The sequence below is a fragment of the Schistocerca nitens genome, chromosome 1 (genome assembly GCF_023898315.1).
Source record: "Schistocerca nitens isolate TAMUIC-IGC-003100 chromosome 1, iqSchNite1.1, whole genome shotgun sequence".
In the NCBI taxonomy this organism is placed as follows: domain Eukaryota; kingdom Metazoa; phylum Arthropoda; class Insecta; order Orthoptera; family Acrididae; genus Schistocerca; species Schistocerca nitens.
In genome coordinates this window covers 1,201,823,067-1,201,843,490 of record NC_064614.1, presented here as the reverse complement: position 1 = coordinate 1,201,843,490, position 20,424 = coordinate 1,201,823,067, and the positions used below count along the sequence as shown (strand labels likewise).

Sequence of the window (20,424 nt, the reverse complement as noted above, 5' to 3'; positions counted from 1 at the left end):
GTGCCAGTGAATTCAGATCAGTGTGTGAACATGTTGGAGGAATTTTTTCCACAACCCGATGAACTGGACTTGGGTACATTAGGTCCCAGCAGGATGGAGCAACGGCTCACACTTCAAAGTCATCAATGGCTGTTGTAAGGGAACACTTCCCGGTGTACCTCATCTCAGTAATGGGCAGTTTGGAGTTGCTATCCCACTCCCCAAATTTGACTCTTTGCAGTTTTTTTAAAAAAATCTCCTATTTATGTAAACTATCCCAGTACCAGGTAGTAAGGGTCATGAGAAACATCAGAAATTGGCTTATTCAGTGTATGGGCAATGGGGGCTCCACCTATCTGATACATTTATCAAAACTATGTAAAACAAAACTGTATACATACTTACCTTATCAAAGAATTAAATAAATTCTGTTTCATAAAATGGGTGTAACTGCATTTTGAAATCAGGAAGTTATGTTGCTGCACCCTGTAGAATGATTCTTAAACTGTCCATTTTGTTCACATGGTGAAGTTATGTTTGCCTTTAAACTGCTTAAGTATTTAATTAACACTTCTGACTTTAGAAGATCTTAATTTTAAAAAGAGAGATTAATATCACACCCAGAATCACTGGGATTACAAATACTATTCCTGTTCAGTTAAATGATTTCTCCAATTAACAATGTGAATAACACCTTTCTTTAAGCAACATTAAATGATTTCTCCAATTAATAATGTGAATAACACCTTTCTTGAAACATTCAAATGCCATCCATATGCTGTGCAATGCAATGGATCAGGGCACATTGCATCAGTCGCTCTTTGGAGTGAACACTGCTCCTCTGAGTAATTTTTAAGCCCATAAATGTAAATGATTAATAGGATACTCCATTCATGACTTTTTTATATTCCTTAAAAAGTGGCAAAACTGTCACATTAGTGATACAAAACATTTAAGTCTCAAGTAATGCATTGAACACAGCGTGAAGCTAAAAATAGCAGTGACTTACCACAAGAACAAATCTTGACCAGATTTGACAGTCTCCTCCATGTACTAGTATCCTACAAAAAAGAACCTTCTTAGTCTTCATATTATCTTGATTTTCATCCACTTCCTGCATTTTTCATCTGTGCTGCCAGACTGAACTTGTTTCTATGCAATTTTGCCATCAGTTTGCACAATAGTGGGACTGTTGTGATTATTGAGGCTGTCAAAGTTACTATTTATTGATTTGTTTATTTTGAGTTCCTTAGCTCCTTATGTGAATGTATCACTGAAGGTAGAAAGAGTCTATTTTTACAAATTATTGTTTAGTACACAAGTATGACTGCAGTCGTGTGTGTGTGCAAGTTGCATTTTTGTGTGTGTGTGTGTGTGTGTGTGTGTGTGTGTGTGTGTGTGTGTGTATTTTCAACAAAGACCTTAATCTGCGACTCAGCATCACCACTACATGGTGAGTGACAACTCTCCTTCTCTAATATTGTTACATTCCTTCCTGGATTTTCCATTGTTTGATTTAATGTATAATAGTTCAACATGTATGCTACCATATATTTCTTCACTGAGAAACATACAGAAATATGTATATTTGAGTTTAAGTGACATTGTACATAAACAAAGAATGATGAATCCACCATTTTGACCTTATAAATATGTTTAAGCACACTAAAGAGCTGAAATGTACTTTAAAAATTTCAAAGGTATTCATGCATTTACATGACATACTTTCTCCATAGGCGAAATACAATTGTTTAAATGTACATACAGATATTTCACCTCATAGTTCACTTCTTAAAATTACAGACTACCTAATAACCTTAACATACACTGATTAGCCAGATCATTATGACCACTGACCTACTATTGATATAAACCCATCCAGGTGAAAGCAGTGCTAGCCAGACACACCTGCAAGTGATATCAGTGAGCATGCTGTCAGTGTGTAGAATGGGGAAGGTGCACGATCTATCTGAGTTTGACGAGGGTAGATTGTGAAGGCCCAGAGGCTCGGCATGAGCATTTCAGAAACTGCACCCTTGTCAGGTGTTCAAAGAGTGTTGTGGTGAATGTCTTCAACACCTAATGAAACCGAGCCCTGGGCAGACCACCCCTCAGTACAGATCTCGACCATCAGAGGGTGGTAAGACAGGATAGGCAGCGAACTGTAGCAGAACAAACATCAGACTTTAATGTTGGGCAGGGTACAACTGTGTCTGAACACAAAGTGCACTGAACGCTCGTAATGGAGGGCCTCCACAGCCAACAACCCATGCAAGTGCCAATGTTAACATCACAACTAAGACTGAAATGGGCATGTGACCATTGGCACTGTATATTGGCACAGTGGCAGAGCATTGCATGATGTGATGAATCTCGACACCTTTTTCATCATGCCAATGGAAGTGTGTGAATCCGTTGTCTTCCAGAGGAACAGCTCCTAGACATTGTACTGCGAGATGGAGACAAGCTGGTGGTGGCTCCATTATGCTCTAGGGAGCATTCCCATGGGCATCCATGGGTCCAGTGGAGTTGGTGCAAGGAACCGTGATGGTCAAAGGGTATTGTACACTGGTTGCGGACCTCCTACAACCCTTCATAACGATCATGTTTTCAACAAGATAATGCACCATGTCACAATGCCAGGAATATGATGGAGTGGTTGGCAGAAAACAGTGGTGAGTTTCAGTTTATGTGCTGGCTGCCCAACTTACCAGATCTAAACCTGATCAAACACATTTGGACATGATTGAACATTGTGTCTGTACTTGTATGAAAACCACCAGCTCCAGACATCAGCAAGGTGTGATGGCAGTTGTACGTCATCACCTGCTGTGGAGGCTTGCCTGATCTTTGGACATTACAGCTTGGAAGTGCCTTCTAGGTCAAGGATCAGAAGGACATGTGCAAGAAAGTAAACAATAAAATAACTGAAAAAAAACTCATTGTAATAATTGTCCCTTGTTCAATTCCTAATTTCAAAGCAAAACAAATGTATCAGTATTGTGAAAAGGAAAGATGCTATTCGCCATATAGTGGAGATGCCGAGTCATCGTTAGGCACAACAAAAAGACTGTTGCAATATAAGCTTTTGGCCAACAAGGCCTTTGTCGAAAATAGATTATGTCCAAGCGCGTGCCCCCGCACACACACACACACACACACACACACACACACACACACATGACTGCAGCTTCTGGCAGTTACGGCCACACTGCGAGCAACAGCAGCAGTGCGTGATGGGACTGGCAACTGGGAGGGGGTAAGAAGGAGGCTGCCTCGGGGTGGGAGAGGGATAGCAGGGTAGGGGAAAGTGAAGTGCTGCTGAGGAGCACTCAAGGACAAGGTGGAGAGAGGGTAGGGCAGCTAGGTGCAGTCGGGAGGTTAGATGGAGGGCAGGGAAGAGGTGGGAAAGGGGGGCAGTGTTAAAGGCGAGAACTAAAAAGACTGGGTGCGTTGGTGGAATGAGAACTTCGTAGTGCTGGAATGGGACTAGGGAAGGGGCTGGATGGGTCAGAAAAATGACTAAAGAAGGTTGAGGCCAGGAGGGTTACGGGAACATAGGATATATTGCAGGGAGAGTTCCCACCTGTGCAGTTCAGAAAAGCTGGTGTTGGTGGGAAGGATCCATATGGCACGGGCTGTGAAGCAGTCATTGAAATGAAGAATGTTGTGTCAGGCAGCGTGCTCAGCAACAGGGTGATCCCCTTGTTTCTTGGCCACAGTTTGTCAGTAGCCATTCATGCAGACAGACAGCTTGATGGTTGTCATGCCCACATAGAATGCAGCACAGTGGTTGCAGCTTAGCTTGTAGATTATGTGACTAATTACACATGTAGCCCTACCTTTGATAGGTGATGTTTGTGACCTAACTGGAGTAGATAGTGGCAGGAGGATTTATGAGACTGGTCTTGCATCTAGATCTATTACAGGGGTATGAGCCATGAGGTAAGGGGTTGGGAGCAGGGATTGTGTAGGGATGGGCAAATAAATTACATGGGCTCGTTGGATGGTGTAATATCACTGTGGGAGGGGTGGGAAGAATAGTGGGTACTCCACTGTCCACCGAACCTACACTACATACTCATCCATATCTACACATCCCCCTGCAGTCCTGGGGGTTAGAATAGGCCTGAGGTATTCCTGCCTGCCTTAAGAAGCTACTAAAAGGAGTCTCACACCTTTTGGGCTTTATCTGATGGTCCCCTATATGGTTTGACCTTCATTTTTCAAAATTTTCCTGAAGAGCGAGCCAATTGGGAAAGGGCACCTTACATGGCGCATCGTGTCCATTGTGCATTGAGATCTTGAGCCCACTTTCTTGTTGTCACATTGCAGTCCCACTCATCTTCCATCTCTTGGGTGAGGACACCTTCCTGAGTGCATTTTCCTCCACCCACTATACAGTGGCGTTTTCTGCGCCGACAATGACCATGGAATTCTTTGCATCTCATATCCAGCATGGTAGCCAGTCCATTGTGGTGGGACCGACATGTACCCTGTTGGTTGTAGCCCCCTGCCAACACAGGGATCAATCTGCTGATGCCTGTGCCGCTAACTCCCCATGTATGCCAAGGAGTAGATGCCCGTCACCATGGGGCATCAGGACTCCCGGCAATGGCCATCCTGCCTGGTGGTCTTTCCTGTAGCTAGATGGCGCCCATGGGGAGGGCCCCTGGTCTGAGTAGGTGGCATCAGGGCGGATGACGCGCAATAAAGCGTACCATGTCATCACTTGCTGGTGGTCAAATGCCAGCAGTCTCTAAGCATTCAAAGTCTCAGTACAATGCAAGGAAGTATGATCCTAAATCGTTCCCCTCCCTGCCTACGCAATGGGAGGAACGCCAGGCTAAGGATAGCAGTGAACCTTATTCTCCCTGGTACCTCGTATGTACGAGATCTGATGGAGACTCCTTTCTCAATGAAGACTCAGTTTTTTGTAGAGCATTTAGAGGAAAGTTTTGGGAGGTGGTGGGCTTGTCCAAAATGCGGTCAGGGTCAGTCTTAATAAATACGGCATCCTCTGCCCAGTCATGGGCATTACTTGCTTGTGACAAGCTGGGGGTGTTTCCATCACAATCACATCCCATAAGGGCTTAAATATGGTCCAGGGTATTATATTTCACAGGGACCTTCTTTTGCAATCTGACAACGAACTGCGCGCCAACTTAGGGTGACGAGGAGCTCATTTCATCCCGCGCATCCATCGGGATCCGAGGGATGATCAGGTTGCCACCGGTGCATTCATCTTGGCCTTCAAGGGTGACACATTACCCGAGAAGGTCAAGGTGATGGTCTATTGCTGTGATGTCAAACCATATATCCCTCCCCCAATGTGATGCTTTAAGTGCTGGAAGTTTGGCCATATGTCTTCCCACTGTACTTCCAACATCACATGTCAAGATTGTGGACATCCATCCCATCCCAATACTCCATGTGCCCCACCTTCCATCAGTGTCAGCTGCGGAGAGCATCAATCACCTAGCCTTCCAGACTGCAGGATTTTACAGAAAGAGAGGAAAATCATGGAATAAAAGATCCTGGACCGACTGACCTACACTGAGGCTTAAGAGGACATTTGAGCACCTACATCCTGTGACTATGACCTCTTCTTATGCCGCCGCTACGAGGACTGTTGTAACCCCATCAGTTCCGCGAGATCCAGTTGGCTCTCGAAGCTGGAAGACTACACCTCCCCCCTTGATGGTGGGGGGAACTTCCCTCCCTGTTGCTCCCGCACCACATACTTCGGGAACACTGTCCCCCCAACCATTGGGGACACCAGTCCCTACTTCTCAGACAGAGAAGCATAATCTTCTTCGGCTCCTCTCAGTCGGAAGGGGTCCCTTGGGTCACTCCCTTCCCAGGTTTCTACTAGTGGGAAAGATGACACCCGCCAGTGGATGAAGTGCCATAAAGCAGCTGGTCATAGGGCTTCGCAATCATCCTCAGCCCTGGAGATCGAAACAGTGAAGCCCTCCCAGCCAGAGAAACGCTAAGATCAACGAGAGAAATCCAGAAAAAAGACCCCCAAGACTAAGGGAATTGGGGTGGCATCCACTCCACCGCTGCCTATGACCTCCACGTCTGAGGTGAAGATTCTGGCATCCGCTGAGGACCTAGATCTCACCAGACCCTCAGACACAATGGATGTAGCGTGTTCAGGAAATAAGTCAGTGACAGCAGGTGACCCTGAGGTGTAGACTGGCTCATTGAGTGTTTCATGCCTCCCCAGTCTCATGATCACATCATCCTCCAGTGGAATTGTTTCAGTTTTTTCCACCACCTAGCTGAGCTATGTCAACTGTTAAGCTTTACACCTGATTTCTGCATTGCCCTCCAGGAAACCTGGTTCCTGGCATTGCGGACCCTTGCCCATCATGGCTACAGGGGATATTACAAGAAGCATAGCGAGTATAATAGTGTGTCAGGTGGAGTTTGCGTTTATGTCCTGAACTCGTTATGTGGTGAACCTGTGCTCCTTCAAACTCCTCTTGAAGCTGTGGCTGTTAGAATACGGATGACGCAGGAAATAACCGTCTGCAACGTATATATCCCTCCATATGGTGCGGTACCCTTGAACATATTGGCTGCACTGATTGATGAACTCCCTAAACCTTTCCTACTTTTGGGAGATTGTAATGCCCATAACCCGTTGTGGGGTGGCACCATGCTTACAGGCCGTGGTAGAGATGTCGAAAATTTACTGTCCCAACTCGACCTCAGCCTCTTAAATACTGGGGCTGCCACACATTTCAGTTTGGCTCATGGTAGTTACTTGGCCATGGATTTATTGTTTTGCAGCCCAGGATTTCTCCCATCTATCGACTGGAGAGTACATGATGACCTGTGCGGTAGTGACCACTTCCCCATCTTCCTGTAACTCCCCTGGCGTCATGCCCACAGATGCCTACCCAGATGGGCTTCAGACAAGGCAGACTGGGTAGCCTTCACCTCTGCTGCCACCACTGAATCTACCCCACATGGTGCAATCAATGTTGTGATTCAGCAGATCACTGCAACGATAGTTTCTGTGGCGGAAAATGCGATCACTCGTTCTCTAGAATGCCCCCGGCGAAAGACAGTCCCTTGGTGGTTGCCGGAAGCCGCTGAGGCAATTAAAGAGTGTATGCGAGCTCTACAGCAACATAAGTGGCACCCTTCCCTAGACCGCCTAACAGCCTTTAAGCGGCTCCGTGCCCATGTTTTCCAGCTTATAGAAAGATAGAATCAGGATTGTTGGGAGAGGTATGTGTCGACCATTGGGTGCCATACGTCACCTTCCCAAGTCTGAATGAAGATCAGACGCCTTTTTGGGTACCACACCCCCAACAGGTTTCCCTAGCATTAACATCAGTGGCATGCTCTCTGCCGACGCAAACGCGATTGTCAAGCACTTTGCTGAGCACTATGCTCGTGCATCTGCATCAGAGAACTACCCCCCAACCTTTTGGTCCCTCAAATGGTGGATGGAAAGGAAAGTCCTCTTGTTCACTACATGCCACAATGAACCCTATAACACCCCATTTAAAGAGTGGGAGCTCCTCAGCACCCTTGCACATTGCACCGATACGGCTCCTGGGCCGGATTGTATCCACAGTCAGATGATTAAACATCTCTCATCTGCCTACAAGTGATATCTCTGGGTCATCTTCAACCGGATCTGGTGTGATGGCATCTTTCCATCGCAATGGCGGAGGAGCACCATCATTCTGGTGCTAAAACCCAGTAAAAATCTGCTTGATGTGGGTAGCTATTGGCAAATCAGCCTCACCAGTGTTCTCAGTGAGCTACTGGAATGTATGGAGCGTCAGTGGTTGGGTTGGGTCCTGGAGTCACGTGGCCTACTGGCTCCATGTCAGGGCAGCTTCCGCAAGGGTCGCTCTACCACTGATAACCTTGTGTCCGTCTAGTCTGCGATCAGAATAGCCTTTTCCAGACACCAACACCTGGTTGCCGCCTTTTTTACTTACGTAAAGCATACAGCACTACCTGGCGACATCGTATCCTTGCTACATTGTATGAGTGGGGTCTCCAGAGCCCGTTCCCGATTTTTATCCAAAACTTCCTTTTTCCCCGTACCTTCCGTGTCCAAGTTGGTGCCTCCCATAGTTCTCCCCATATGCAGGAGAATGGTATTCCGCAGGGCTCTGTATTGAGTGTATCTCTATTTTTAGTGGCCATTAATGGCGTAGCAGCAGCTGTAGGGCCGTCAGTCTTCCCTTGTCTGTATGCGGATGAATTTAGCATTTCGTATTGTTCCTCCAGCACTTGTATTGCTGAGCATCACCTATAGGGAGCCATTCACAAGGCGCAGTCATGGGCTCTAGCCTACGGCTTCCATTTCTCAGCGAACTCATGTGCCATGCACTTCTGTTGGCATCGTACTGTTCATCCGGAACCTGAACTTTATCTTAATGATGATCCACTCACTGTAGTGGAAACGTGTTGATTCTTAGGACTGGTTTTCAGCGTCCGATTGACTTGGCTACCTCACCCTTGTCAGCTTCAGTGGAAGTGCTGGCAGCACCTCAATGCTCGATGCTGCCTGAGCAACACCAACTGAGGTGCAGATCGCTCTATGCTGCTGCAGCTCTACAGAGCCCTTGTTCAATCCTGCCTTGATTATGAGAGTCTGGTTTATGGTTTGGCGGCACCCTCAGCATGCGTTTACTTGATCCGGTGCACAACTGTGGCGTTCAACTAGCGATGGGAGCTTTTAAAACGAGTCCAGTGACCAGTGTCCTGATGGATGCTGGAGTCCCTCCATTGTGGATCCAATGTGCACAACTGCTCACCAGTTATGTTGCACACATTTGTAGTTGTCCTGAGCATCCAAAATACTGTCTCCTTTTCCCACCCGCGGCAGTTCATCTCCTGTATTGGCAGCCCAGGTCAGGCCTCCTGATTGTGGTTCACGTGTGATCCCTTCTCTCCGAACTGGAGTCCTTCCCTTTACCACCTCTACTTGTGGTCCATTCATGTACACCTCCATGGTGTACACCTCGGCCGAAGCTTCGTCTGGACCTTTTGCATAGCCCTAAGGACTTAGTTAACCCTGCCACTCTCCACTGTCCCTTTCTCCTGATTCTTGACGTGTTCCGGGGCTCTGAAGTTGTTTACACCGATGGCTCAATGGCTGATGGTAATTTTGGCTTTGCCTTTGTCGACAGAGGCTATATTGAACGGCATTCCTTGCCTGCTGGCTGCAGTGTATTCACTGCAGAGCTTGTGGCCGTATCTCGTGCACTTCACTACATCTGTTCGTGTTCTGGTGAGTCGTTTATTCTCTTTTCTGACTTCCTGAGCAGCTTACAAGCTATTGACCGTTGTTACCCTCGCCATCCTTTGGTAGTGACCATCCAAGGGTCCATCTCTGCCAGAGAATAGTCCAGTCGTTCAGTGGTGTTTGTGTGGACCCCGGGACACGTCGGACTGCCAGAAAACGAACTTGCTGACAGGCTGGCCAAACAGGCTACGCAGAAACTGTTCCTGGAGATGGGCATCCCTGAAACTGACCTGCATTCTGTCTTACGTCGCAAGGTTTTTCAGCTTTGGGAGACGGAGTGGCATAACAGTATGCACAGCAAACTGTGTGTCATTAAGGAGACTATGAATGTATGGAAGTCTTCCCTGTGGGCTTCTCGCAGGGAATCAGTTGCTCTTTGTCCACTCCACATTGGCCATACATGGCTCACACGTTTACCACCTCAGCATTGCTGTGGCTCCCGAATGACAGTCGTCCACCTCTTGCTGGACTGCCCACTTTCAGCCACTCTGCAGCGGACTTCTAACTTTTTCAGCACCCTTGTTTGGTGTTGGGCAACATTGCTTCAACAGCAGCTTTAGTTTTACGTTTTATTCGTGAGGGTGGGTTTTATCAATTGATCTGAGTTTTAGCGCATGTCCTTTGTCCCTCTGTGTCCTCCACCCTAGGGCTTTTAGGGTGGAGGTTTTAATGTGTTGCAGAGTGGCTGACTTCTCCTTTTTTATTCTCTTGGTCAGACAGCCATGATAATTGCTTTCTTGTTATTGATCTCTCCTCCCTATTTCTTGCCTCTCTCTGTGGTTTTCTTGTCCTGTTTTGTCCATGGTAGCATTTGTTGTCCTTCTGTCATTCTTTTGGTTCTTCCTTTCTCCTGTTATTGTGCCATACATAATCTTTGTTTTCTTCTTTCCCTTGGGTAATTGCTCTGCTGGGAACAAGGGACCGATGATCTCACAGTTTGGTCCCTTTCCCCCCTTATAAACCAACCAACCATCCCTACACAACCCCTGCTCCCAGCTCCTTACCTCTTGGCTGATATCCCTGTAGCAGATGTAGATGCAAGACCTGTCCCATACATCCTCCCACCACCACCTACTCCATTTCAGTCACAAACAACATGTATCAAAGGTAGGGCTACCTCTGAAACCAGTTATGCAATCTACAAGCTAAGCTGCAACCATTGTGCTGCATTCTATGTGGGCATGATAACCATCAGGCTGTCCACATGAATGACCACTGACAAACTGTGGCCCAGAACCAAGTGGACCACCCTGTTGCTGAATACACTGTCCAACAGAACATTCGTCATTTTAGTGACTGCTTCACAGCCTGTGCCATATGTATCCTTCCCACCAACACCAGCTTTTTTGAATTGCACAAGTGGGAACTCTCCCTGCAATATATCCCACATTCCTGTAACCCTCCTGACCTCAAACTTTGTTAGTCATTTTTCTGATCCATCCAGCCCCATCCCTATTCCAGCACTACACAGCCCTCATTCCACCAACACACCCAGTCTTTTAGTTCTCTCCTTTGCCGCTACCCCCCTTCCCACCTCTCCCCTGCCCTCCATCTAATCTCCCAACTGCACCTAGCTGCCCTACCTTCTCTCCATCTCGTCCTTGCGTGCTCCCCAGCAGCACTTCACTGTCCCCCAACCCCACCCTGCTATCCTTTCCCCTCCCTGACCCAGCATCCTCCTTATCCCCACCCAGTTGCCGCTCCCATCATGCACTGCTGCTGTTGCTCGCAGTGTGGCTTCAACTACCAGAGGCTTTCTCTCTCTCTCTCTCTCTCTCTCTCTCTCTCTCTCTCTGTGTGTGTGTGTGTGTGTGTGTGTGTGTGTGTGTGTGTGTTTTTTTATTTGTTGGGCGAAAGCTTGAATTGTGACAATGCCTATCTGCAATTCGGCATCTCTGCAGTATGGTGAGTACCAACTTTCCATTTCACAATATTGTTACATTCCATCCTGGATTGGCCATTTTCAAAACAAATGTATGATTTCATAGTTTGTCATGAGCTAAGGGTTCCCATCATTGTAATTGAAGCTGTATGCCAAAACTTAAGAGTTAATGCTAAGCTGTTTACGTCATTTAGTAGCTTGGGAAAATTAAAGCTCTCTTTCAGCATCTGTGCATCGTAAAGAGAAGAAGTAGTCCAGCAGCATTGCATCTTGGTATTCCATGGCAGGATTATGAAAGTAATTAACTTTAATAACGGTGACCGGAAATTAGGGTAAAATTGACATACACACATAAAGGTGACAGAACATATGTGCAGTGTAACCAGCAATTCAACTCTCAACAAAGAAACACTTTAAACCCCCTTCTTCACTATACTCTTCTTTTTAGGTCCTAGTGACTATCAAGTTTCTTCCAGGTGTTGTAATTATGATATGAACTACTGATTTTGAGTATGTCAGAGAAAATATATTGAGCAGTTGTTGTAATGATCTGAAGATCTCTGAACAGATTTCTGCAAGGGTGCCTAAGATGGATTCCACACATAATTCTTATAGCTCGTTTCTGTGCATGTAACATTATTATTATTATTATTATTATTACTACTACTATTACTGTTACTATTAGCTGTTGATTTCCACAGAATGTTGTACCCCAAGACGTAAGTGGATGAAAATAGATAAACTATACTTTGTTTATTATGCTCATTCCCTACTGTCAAATATGATTCTTAATACAAACATTGCTGTGCTTATTCTTTTGCATAGATCTTGAATATTGTATATTAGCAATATTAGGAAAAAGATAGACTGATACTCACCTTAAAGATGACATGTTGATGGCCAAAGCCTTCATCAGAGAGAAAACAAAAAAACACAAACGCACACGCACACACACACGCACATGCACACGCACACACACACGCACACACACACACGCACACACACACACACACACACACACACACACACACACACACACACGACTGCCATCTCCTGTAGCTCAGACGATAACACGTACCAAATGCTACACAGCAAAAGTGAAACGTTTGAAAAATACAGAATTTATTTATAAATGATGCTGTGACAAGAAGACAACATTAGAGTTGTTTGTGATGGGAATATCTTTGAATTCTCAGAATAGTGTTTCAGAATGATAGATGTCATCCTGATTTTCCAGGGCAAAGCTTCTATAATAAAGCAAACAAAGTATTACTATTCATAGTTATGCATCTTATACATAGAGCTTTTCTACAAGAATCTGGTTTTATCTACTAGTAGCCTTTTACCCATGGCTTTGTCTGCACATACATTGCTCACAAATCATCCTCTGCTCTCTGTGTTCATCTGTTCCTGCTCCCTCCCTCTTTCCATCTCCTCCGGCCCCTCTCTCTGTCCATCTCCTCCTCCCCCTCTTTCTGTCCATCCCCTCCCCCCCATGTGTCCATCCCCCCCCTATCCATCTCGTCCTTCCACCTCTCTCTTTACATTTCCTTTTTCACCCTCTCTATCTATCCATCTCCTCCTGCCCTCTCTCTGTTTCCATTTCCTACTACCACTATCTGTCCATGTCCTCCTCTCCCCTTTTTAAGCCCATCTCATCCTCTATCCTCTTGCTACCCATTTTCTTCCCCCTCTCACTGCTCAGCCATACCTATCCGTACATGTAATCTCTGGAATGTGTTCCGATACTACCCGCACAACACATCTGCTGTGTTCTTTTTTGCCATTAAACTATGATGTTTATGACGAACTTTATCTGAAAACTCTTTTGGCTGCCATGACATAACAATGTGTGATTGTGTTGATTTTGGATCTAGAATGAGGATTCTCGTTTTAAAAATGTTTAGGAGTAGTAGAATGATGCAAGAAGAAATTTTATAGATTGTAAATAAAGTAGTAGTATCTGATGAAACAAAAACTATTAGGCCAACTGTGTTTGAGCATGGAATGGCGAGTCGTAACTCACTTTGACATGTTTATCACCACATTAATTATGAGATATTATAACATATTTGTGTTCGACGATTTTTGGATTGTTGTTCAGGGTAAAGCAGGTTGGTTACAATGTATAAATGCCAACACTAAACAAAATGGAAAAAGGGAATGCAAAAGTAAATTGACCAAAACTAAAGCTGAAGTTCAAGACTTTGTCTCTACAATGTTCAAAAGTAAAAACTAACAATACAGATGATGTTTGCTGAGAAGGTGATAACAACAAGGATCCCAGGTCTACAAAAGCATGCACCAATTTTATGCATCCCTCATCAGTGGCTAATAATGCTAGTCCAATGAATGTCTCGATGACTTAATGTGGAGTTTTGATGAGCATTTAAAGAGTTACCTACCAGTGAGACGTGATGCACCAGAGAAGCCAAATACTGCAAAGTAGATTTTCGTGTTCATGGAGAAGACGTAAGATACATTAGACTGTTCTCTTGTTTTGTTCATCATTAGAATTTGTAACTCTGGTTATAATAAATAGTTTGTATGAGAATCGGAAATGGTTTCCTAGAATATGATGTGTGGATTCTTGAATGAAGTAGAGCATTGGTTGATGTATCTGGCTCATTTTCACTGGCCATCCCAGTTTAAGTTTGTTGTGTTTTTTCTAAGTCACATCAAGGAATGCAACAAAGTCATAGGTGATTGCTTCCTTCTTCCTTGTGCTATGTGAGGTAGTACTCTAGCTCTAATAACACCAATGTTAGTTCCAGTTTTCCTTTCTTAATTGCTAGTATGACAATTCAGATGATCTTTTCATTTAAATGAAACATATAATTCATTGAGTTCAAGCTAGAGAAGGTTAGTGTCCAGAAATGTAGAGAGCACTAGTTTTAGTGAGAGAACATCGAGAATGCCATTTTGTTAAAGGTTCTGAGGACAAGTTTGCAGATCACATTAACTCAGTTTGAAATTGATTTGTGTGAAAAGTCAGGTTATCTATAATGATCCAGATCTCAGAGCATTCTTGCACTGTTTAAGTACACAGTTACATCAGAAAAAAAACATTACTTTCCTCATGATTTTTCATTGTTTTTTCACATTTATGACGTGAATTAAAACACAGTTGATATCTGAGAACCTGTATAGGAGCAATGTAAATCCAGCATTTATCACAACCTTTCCATTGCAATAAGTGTTCCTTTAATATATTATAGTATCTTTTCTTCATCCTCTGAACATGCTGTGCATGATATGGACAAGTCACTTCTATCAAAGTGTACAAGATGTAGATAATATAACATGGAAATATATCTTTGTTATAATTGTGTACTACTATGATGAAACTCATACATTATAAATCATGACTCATCACTTCTGAAAGTCTCTCCCTCCCTTCCTCCCCCCTCCCTCTCCCCCTCCCCCTCCCCCTCCCCCTCCCCCTCCCCACCACCACACACAAACACACACACACACACACACACACACACACACACACACACACGGGGGGGGGGGGGGGGTAGAGAGCACTGACACAACTTCATTCACACTTCACACTCATAATTTCACTCATGCAGTTATCATTGCTCTTCACTGAGCTCAGTTCCACTGCTTTCCAGGTGCCAAACTGCGTGAAAGAGAAGCAGCAGCAGAAACGTTCTTTGTATTAAAGACATAGTAAAATGCATCACTTGTATTCTTAATCATAATGGCAGACTTGTGTCAGTGTGACAAAGTTAAGTATGCCCCCCCCCCCCCCCAAAAAAAAAAGGATAATCACAGCATTACAAATTTAAAGCTGTGTGAAATGAAGTGCAGGGTTTTGAGGAGAATATCAAGTTCACTCTGGTTCAGATTCCATGTTAAACTGTTGGTCCCTTCCTACAAATGGGTGGATAAGACAATTCGAAGGTCAGAGGAAGGCAGTGGCATATTACCTTCCTTGGCAACATAAGTAGTAAAGCACATCAGTGTTCAAACCAACCTGCAGCTTGATGAGAGCTTTACCTTTTTCACCTAGTTCTTCATATCTCAAACATTATTAAAGTACTTTTATGCCATCTGTATATCAATAGTGTAATTTTCTTTTCAGAATTCTCTTTGACTAAATTTTGTTCATCACCAATATTACACTTGTTTCAGATATTACCCTGCATTAAAAACGCTGGAGCAATTAGAGCATCTTTATCTTCCCCAAGTGGCTAACTATCGTTTCTCTCACCAGATGCGTGAAAATATACCTGTGTGAGTATAATCAGTGCTGAATATGTGCTGTGCTAGGTTGTTGGTATGTACAATTGAAATTCATACTAGAAGCTTTTCTCAGGTTGAGGGAGAATATCAAGGAAGCTTCCATGTCAGACCTGAAAGACTTTTTGGAGAACATCAGAAAGTTTTCTCCAAAGATAGGAGAAGTGGCAATGAAGCATGTAAGTAGTTGAGGTATATGTTTGTTTGCATTTGACTTCAGTATGGGATAATAGAATAAATTATTCTGTTTAATACCAGTTGCTGGCCCCAGAATTATAGAAACATGAGTATCTAAAGACAAGAGCTTTCCTCTTTATGTTGTGCAATTACCTTTACACAGTATGTGCAGAAATTGTTGAATGATGCTTCACAACATTTTGATTGTGTTCTGTGATACCACTATTTCTTGTTAGTAGCAGACAAAGTTTCCACCACTGTTGTAATGAACCAGAGTGACTGCCTGGCAGAGGACCACTACCAGTTGTCTAACACAGACACCTACAAGTTCTGCCAAAGTGACCCCATCCCAGAAGTCCAGCATAACATCCAATCCCTGCTGAAATTGTCAGGCCCTTCCCAGAACCTCTCCCCTGAATCCATCTATCTACTCACTCCAACAACAGCCTGCACACCCTCCTTCTACATGCTCCCCAAAATCCACAAACCTAACAATCCTGGGGGCCCCATTGTGGCTGGTTACAGTGTCCCCACTGAAAGGATCTCGGCACTTGTTGACCAACATCTGCAACCAGTTGTCCAAAACCTAGTCTCCCACATTAAAGATACCAACCATTTCCTGCAATGGCTCTCCACATCCCCTCACCCTTACCTCCTGGGTCCTTACTCATCACTGTAGACACAACCTCCTTATACACCGACATCCCTCATGTCCATGGCCTTGCTGCGATTAAACACTATCTCTCCTAATGCCTTACAGACTCCAAACCCACCACTTCATTCCTCGTACACCTAACCAACTACATCCTAACCCTTAACTACATCGCATTTGAAGGGGAGGTATACAAACAAATTCGTGCCACAGCCATGGGCACATGACGGCACCCTCCTATGCCAGCCTCTTCATGGACCACCTAGAGGAAACATACTTAGCTTCCCAAAACCCCAAACCCCTGGTCTGGTTCAGGTTTATTAACGACATCTTTATAATCTGGGCCCAAGGCCAGGTCACCTTATCCTCATTCCTCCACAATCTCAAAACCTTCTCTCCCATCCAATTCACCTGGTCCTCCTCCACCCATCATGCCAACTTCCTAGATGTCGACCTCATCCTCTAAGATGGCTCCATCCATACCTTGGTCCCCATAAAACCCACCTATCACCAGCAGTACCTGCACTTTGATAGCTGCCACCCCTTCCACACCAAAAAATCCTTCCTATACAACTTAGCCACCTGTGGCAGATGCATCTGCAGTGATGAGAACTCCCTTGCTCAGTATGCTGAAGGCCTCGCAAAGGCCTTCGCAGACAGGCAGAACCCTCCAGACCTAATACACAAACAGATCTCCCTGCCATGTCCCCAGACACATACCTGATGCTCACCTCCACCCCAAGAACCAACCACAAAGAAACACTCCCTTGTCACTCATTGCCACGTGGGCTGAAACAACTGAACCACATCCTTCATCAGGGCTTTGAATATCTATCATCATGCCCTGAAATGAGGGGCATCCTACACAAGATATTCCCATCTCCTCCCAAAGTGGTGATCTGCCACCCAGCCAACCTCCACAACATCCTAGTCCATCCCAATGCCACTCCCACCCCCAATCCCCTGCCAAAGGAATCATAATTTTATAGAAGACTTAGATGCCGGACCTGCCCAATCCACCCACTCAGCGCTACCTACTCCAGTACCATCGCAAGCTTATCGTACCCCATCAGAGGAGGGGCCACATGTGAAAGGAGTCATGTTATATACCAGCTCTGCTTCAACCACTGCACAGCATTTTACATTGGTATGACAACCAACTAGCTGTCAACCAGAATGAATGGCCACTGCCAATCTGTTGCCAAAAACAAGGTGGACTACCCAGTGGCACAACATGCAAGATTGCATTGGCTGCTTCACCACCTGTGCCATCTGGATCCTCTCCACCACCACCAGTTTTTCTGAGCTGCACAGATGGGAGCTATCCTTACAGCACATCCTTCGCTCCCATAACCTCCCTGGCCTAAACCTAAGGTAACGCACTATGCCCCCACTCCCCACCCAATAGTGTGTGTGTGTGTGTGTGTGGGGAGGGGGGGGGGAGGGGGGGGAGTGAGTGGGTGGGTGCAAAAGGGATAAAAGGAATTCCATTCTGAAAGCTAGCAAAGATTTTACCTAACTGGGGACTAGGTTTTGTATTGTCGTCATCATCATCATCATCATCATTACTGTCAAAATCATTGTGTAAGTTGCTGAAGTGGCATCAAATAAAAAGACTTGCTCTAGGTGGCTGAACAACCCTCATGGGTCTCCTGACCAATGATGCTGTACAATCATTTCATTTCAATGTTCCCTCAGTTCAGTCACTGAGTGTTTTCATCTTGGCTCACTCACTGTCCATTCCAGTTGTTAGACATTCCATATTCGCAACATTTATGTATCATTCTTTAGTCATTTTAGTTTTCAGCATTATTCTTCCAAAATATGTTTCATTATTAAAGTCTACATCAGTAATGAAAATGGTGACTAACTAATTCTTTCATCCTCATGATTCGTTTCTGTTCCTTAATGTGTGTACATTACTGTTTTTCTAGGTAACTAAATCTAAAATCGATATTTTTATAAAGTTTTTCAGTACTGTAATTAATAGTTCTATGGTTGAATGTCGGACTTCTAGTTCGGGTGTTCAGGGATTGGTGCCCTGCTTGGTCTAAGAATTGATTCCTGGCATTTGATATGTGAGTACTGCTGTTCTCACCATCCAGAGGTTTGTGAATGCAAATGTGAAAATGCCAAATTTGCCATTTTTGTGACCATTGGTTGAGTTGTAAGTGTTTCAGTAACTGCCTGTTGAGCCAATTATCAATCTAGGAAAAGGTAAGAATTTAACCAGCTCCATTAGGGAAAAACCTGTAAAGAGAAAGTGTAGAGGTATTACATGCACCAAACAAGAATGTTTCCCTATCTAACTGATGTTTAATACAACAGTAAAGACTGTGGTTTTGGAACAAGTGCGAAGGAGGCAAAACAAAAAATGTTGGTGTAAGGAAACTTTGACTGAATGTGAGGAATAAATCACTCAGAAATGTTTACTGAAAGCAGTATAAGTCTACCGTATCTTGCCGAATGGAATGATGTGCAGTGGTGTGAACCAGGTGAAACAATTACCTGAATATTCATACTTATTTTCTGAGTCACTTTTTACATTTCACATTTTTTGACTTAAAGTTTCTCATTTGCGCTATTCAGTCCAGTCTCTGTATGTTGCAAAATTAACTTTCTCACATTAGAGAAAACATAATTAAACAATGGAAAAACCAGGATGTAATGTAACAATATTATGAAAGGGACAGCTTCTGGCTTCAGCAGCCAAAGACTGTGGTCATGCCTGTGTGAGTTGCATTTGCATGAATCTGTGTGTGTTTTTGCACGCGCGTTCCCAACAAAGGCCGTGTTGGCTGAAAGCTCAGTTTTTGACAGTCTTTTTGTTGTGTCTATATGCAATTCAGCTTATCTGCTATGTGGTGAATAGCAACTATCCTTTTCAGAAAACACAAACTTTCACTGTGCAAACTGGTTTCAGCTCTGTCTAGGGCCATTTTAAGGCACAAGTGACACAAGGCACCACTTGGAGCACCAAGCTGAGAGTGGCTCCAGAGTCGCTACAACTATATTTTTAAAAAACAACTATATTTTTAAAAATGTTGGGAATCCAGTGTATCAATATTTAAAAAAATATCATTCTTGGATCTCGATATATCAAAAGAAAGTAGTGATATGTCGACGGGAAAAATATCAATATACATGCCTGTAAAAATATCAGCTGCACATTGTAAATATACTGCCAGTTTTAGAGCTGTATCTTTAAGTATTGATATGTTGTTATATATTCTGTGCGTCAACAAGCTAGCAGTCCACTTATCCCCCTTCAAGCAAGAAATTAAAGGGAAACGATGCACGTTCACACTTGGGGATAACCACTTTGCTAACAATGGTAGCAGCATATAAGTGGCACAATAAAAGGTGTCCAGTGGGTACTGTGTTCGGTTTCATCATGCATCAGATTTGTCTGGAACACTTCATGTCAACTTTCCTGTTTTTCATTTATGCCAACACCAATGACCCAGCAGTTGTAGTGTCAGAGTTGTGTGGTGAAGATAAATGTCACAGTTTGTTGGTTGTGCCGAGTGCAGATTACATCAGCATTTCCCGTCACACGTATGTGCCTCCCATGGAGACAAATATTGTCATTTAGATTTTTGTTCATCATTTTCAGCAGCTATTTTTGAAGAATGCTGATGCAAAGAAGTAGCACACTAGTTGTGCTCAATATTTGTTTTTTAACACACTGGTGTGCTATTTCTTCACTTCATAAATCTTGTTATTCCATTCACACCACCACTTCCCCCTGCCACAGTGTAATCAAACTTCATCTTTTGTAACATATGTACTTGCTTCACAAAGTCTAAAAGAAAGATTGGACATGATGAAATTGTAATAAGTAGTAAGACTCTTTCACACAGTGAAAGTAAAATTCCATTCTACTACAATTTCAGAAGAACAACTTCAAATATATACCAAAAACTGTGAAAAAAAAAATCAAATAAAAATATTGGCACTCGATATTGCCATTTTGATATCGATTTATTGGGTGAAAGGGTATAGCCAATATACAAATATATTTTTTGGAAAAAAATGTCGATATTTTATTAACAGCCCTACTTGGGACACCAAGCTGAAAGCAGAGCCCAACTGCAACATTTGTATACAGTGTATATCACAATTAGCAGTGAAAACTTAAACAAGCGAAAGTGTACAAGGAAAAAGGGGCATGGAAAGGGCACCAAATGATAGGTA

At 43.9% G+C, this 20,424-nt stretch overlaps 1 protein-coding gene across 3 annotated transcripts in view; it reads left to right on the top strand.

Annotated features, from left to right (window-relative positions):
• LOC126201088 (exocyst complex component 6B) overlaps positions 1 to 20,424 on the top strand; it is a 155,271-nt gene that overhangs the window by 41,232 nt on the left and 93,615 nt on the right. For all 3 annotated transcript variants that reach the window (XM_049936762.1, XM_049936760.1, XM_049936761.1), the window contains exons 4-5: positions 15,291 to 15,392; positions 15,475 to 15,577. In XM_049936762.1, coding sequence (XP_049792719.1) covers positions 15,291 to 15,392; positions 15,475 to 15,577 — 205 coding nt within the window. The remainder of the gene's footprint in view (positions 1 to 15,290; positions 15,393 to 15,474; positions 15,578 to 20,424) is intronic.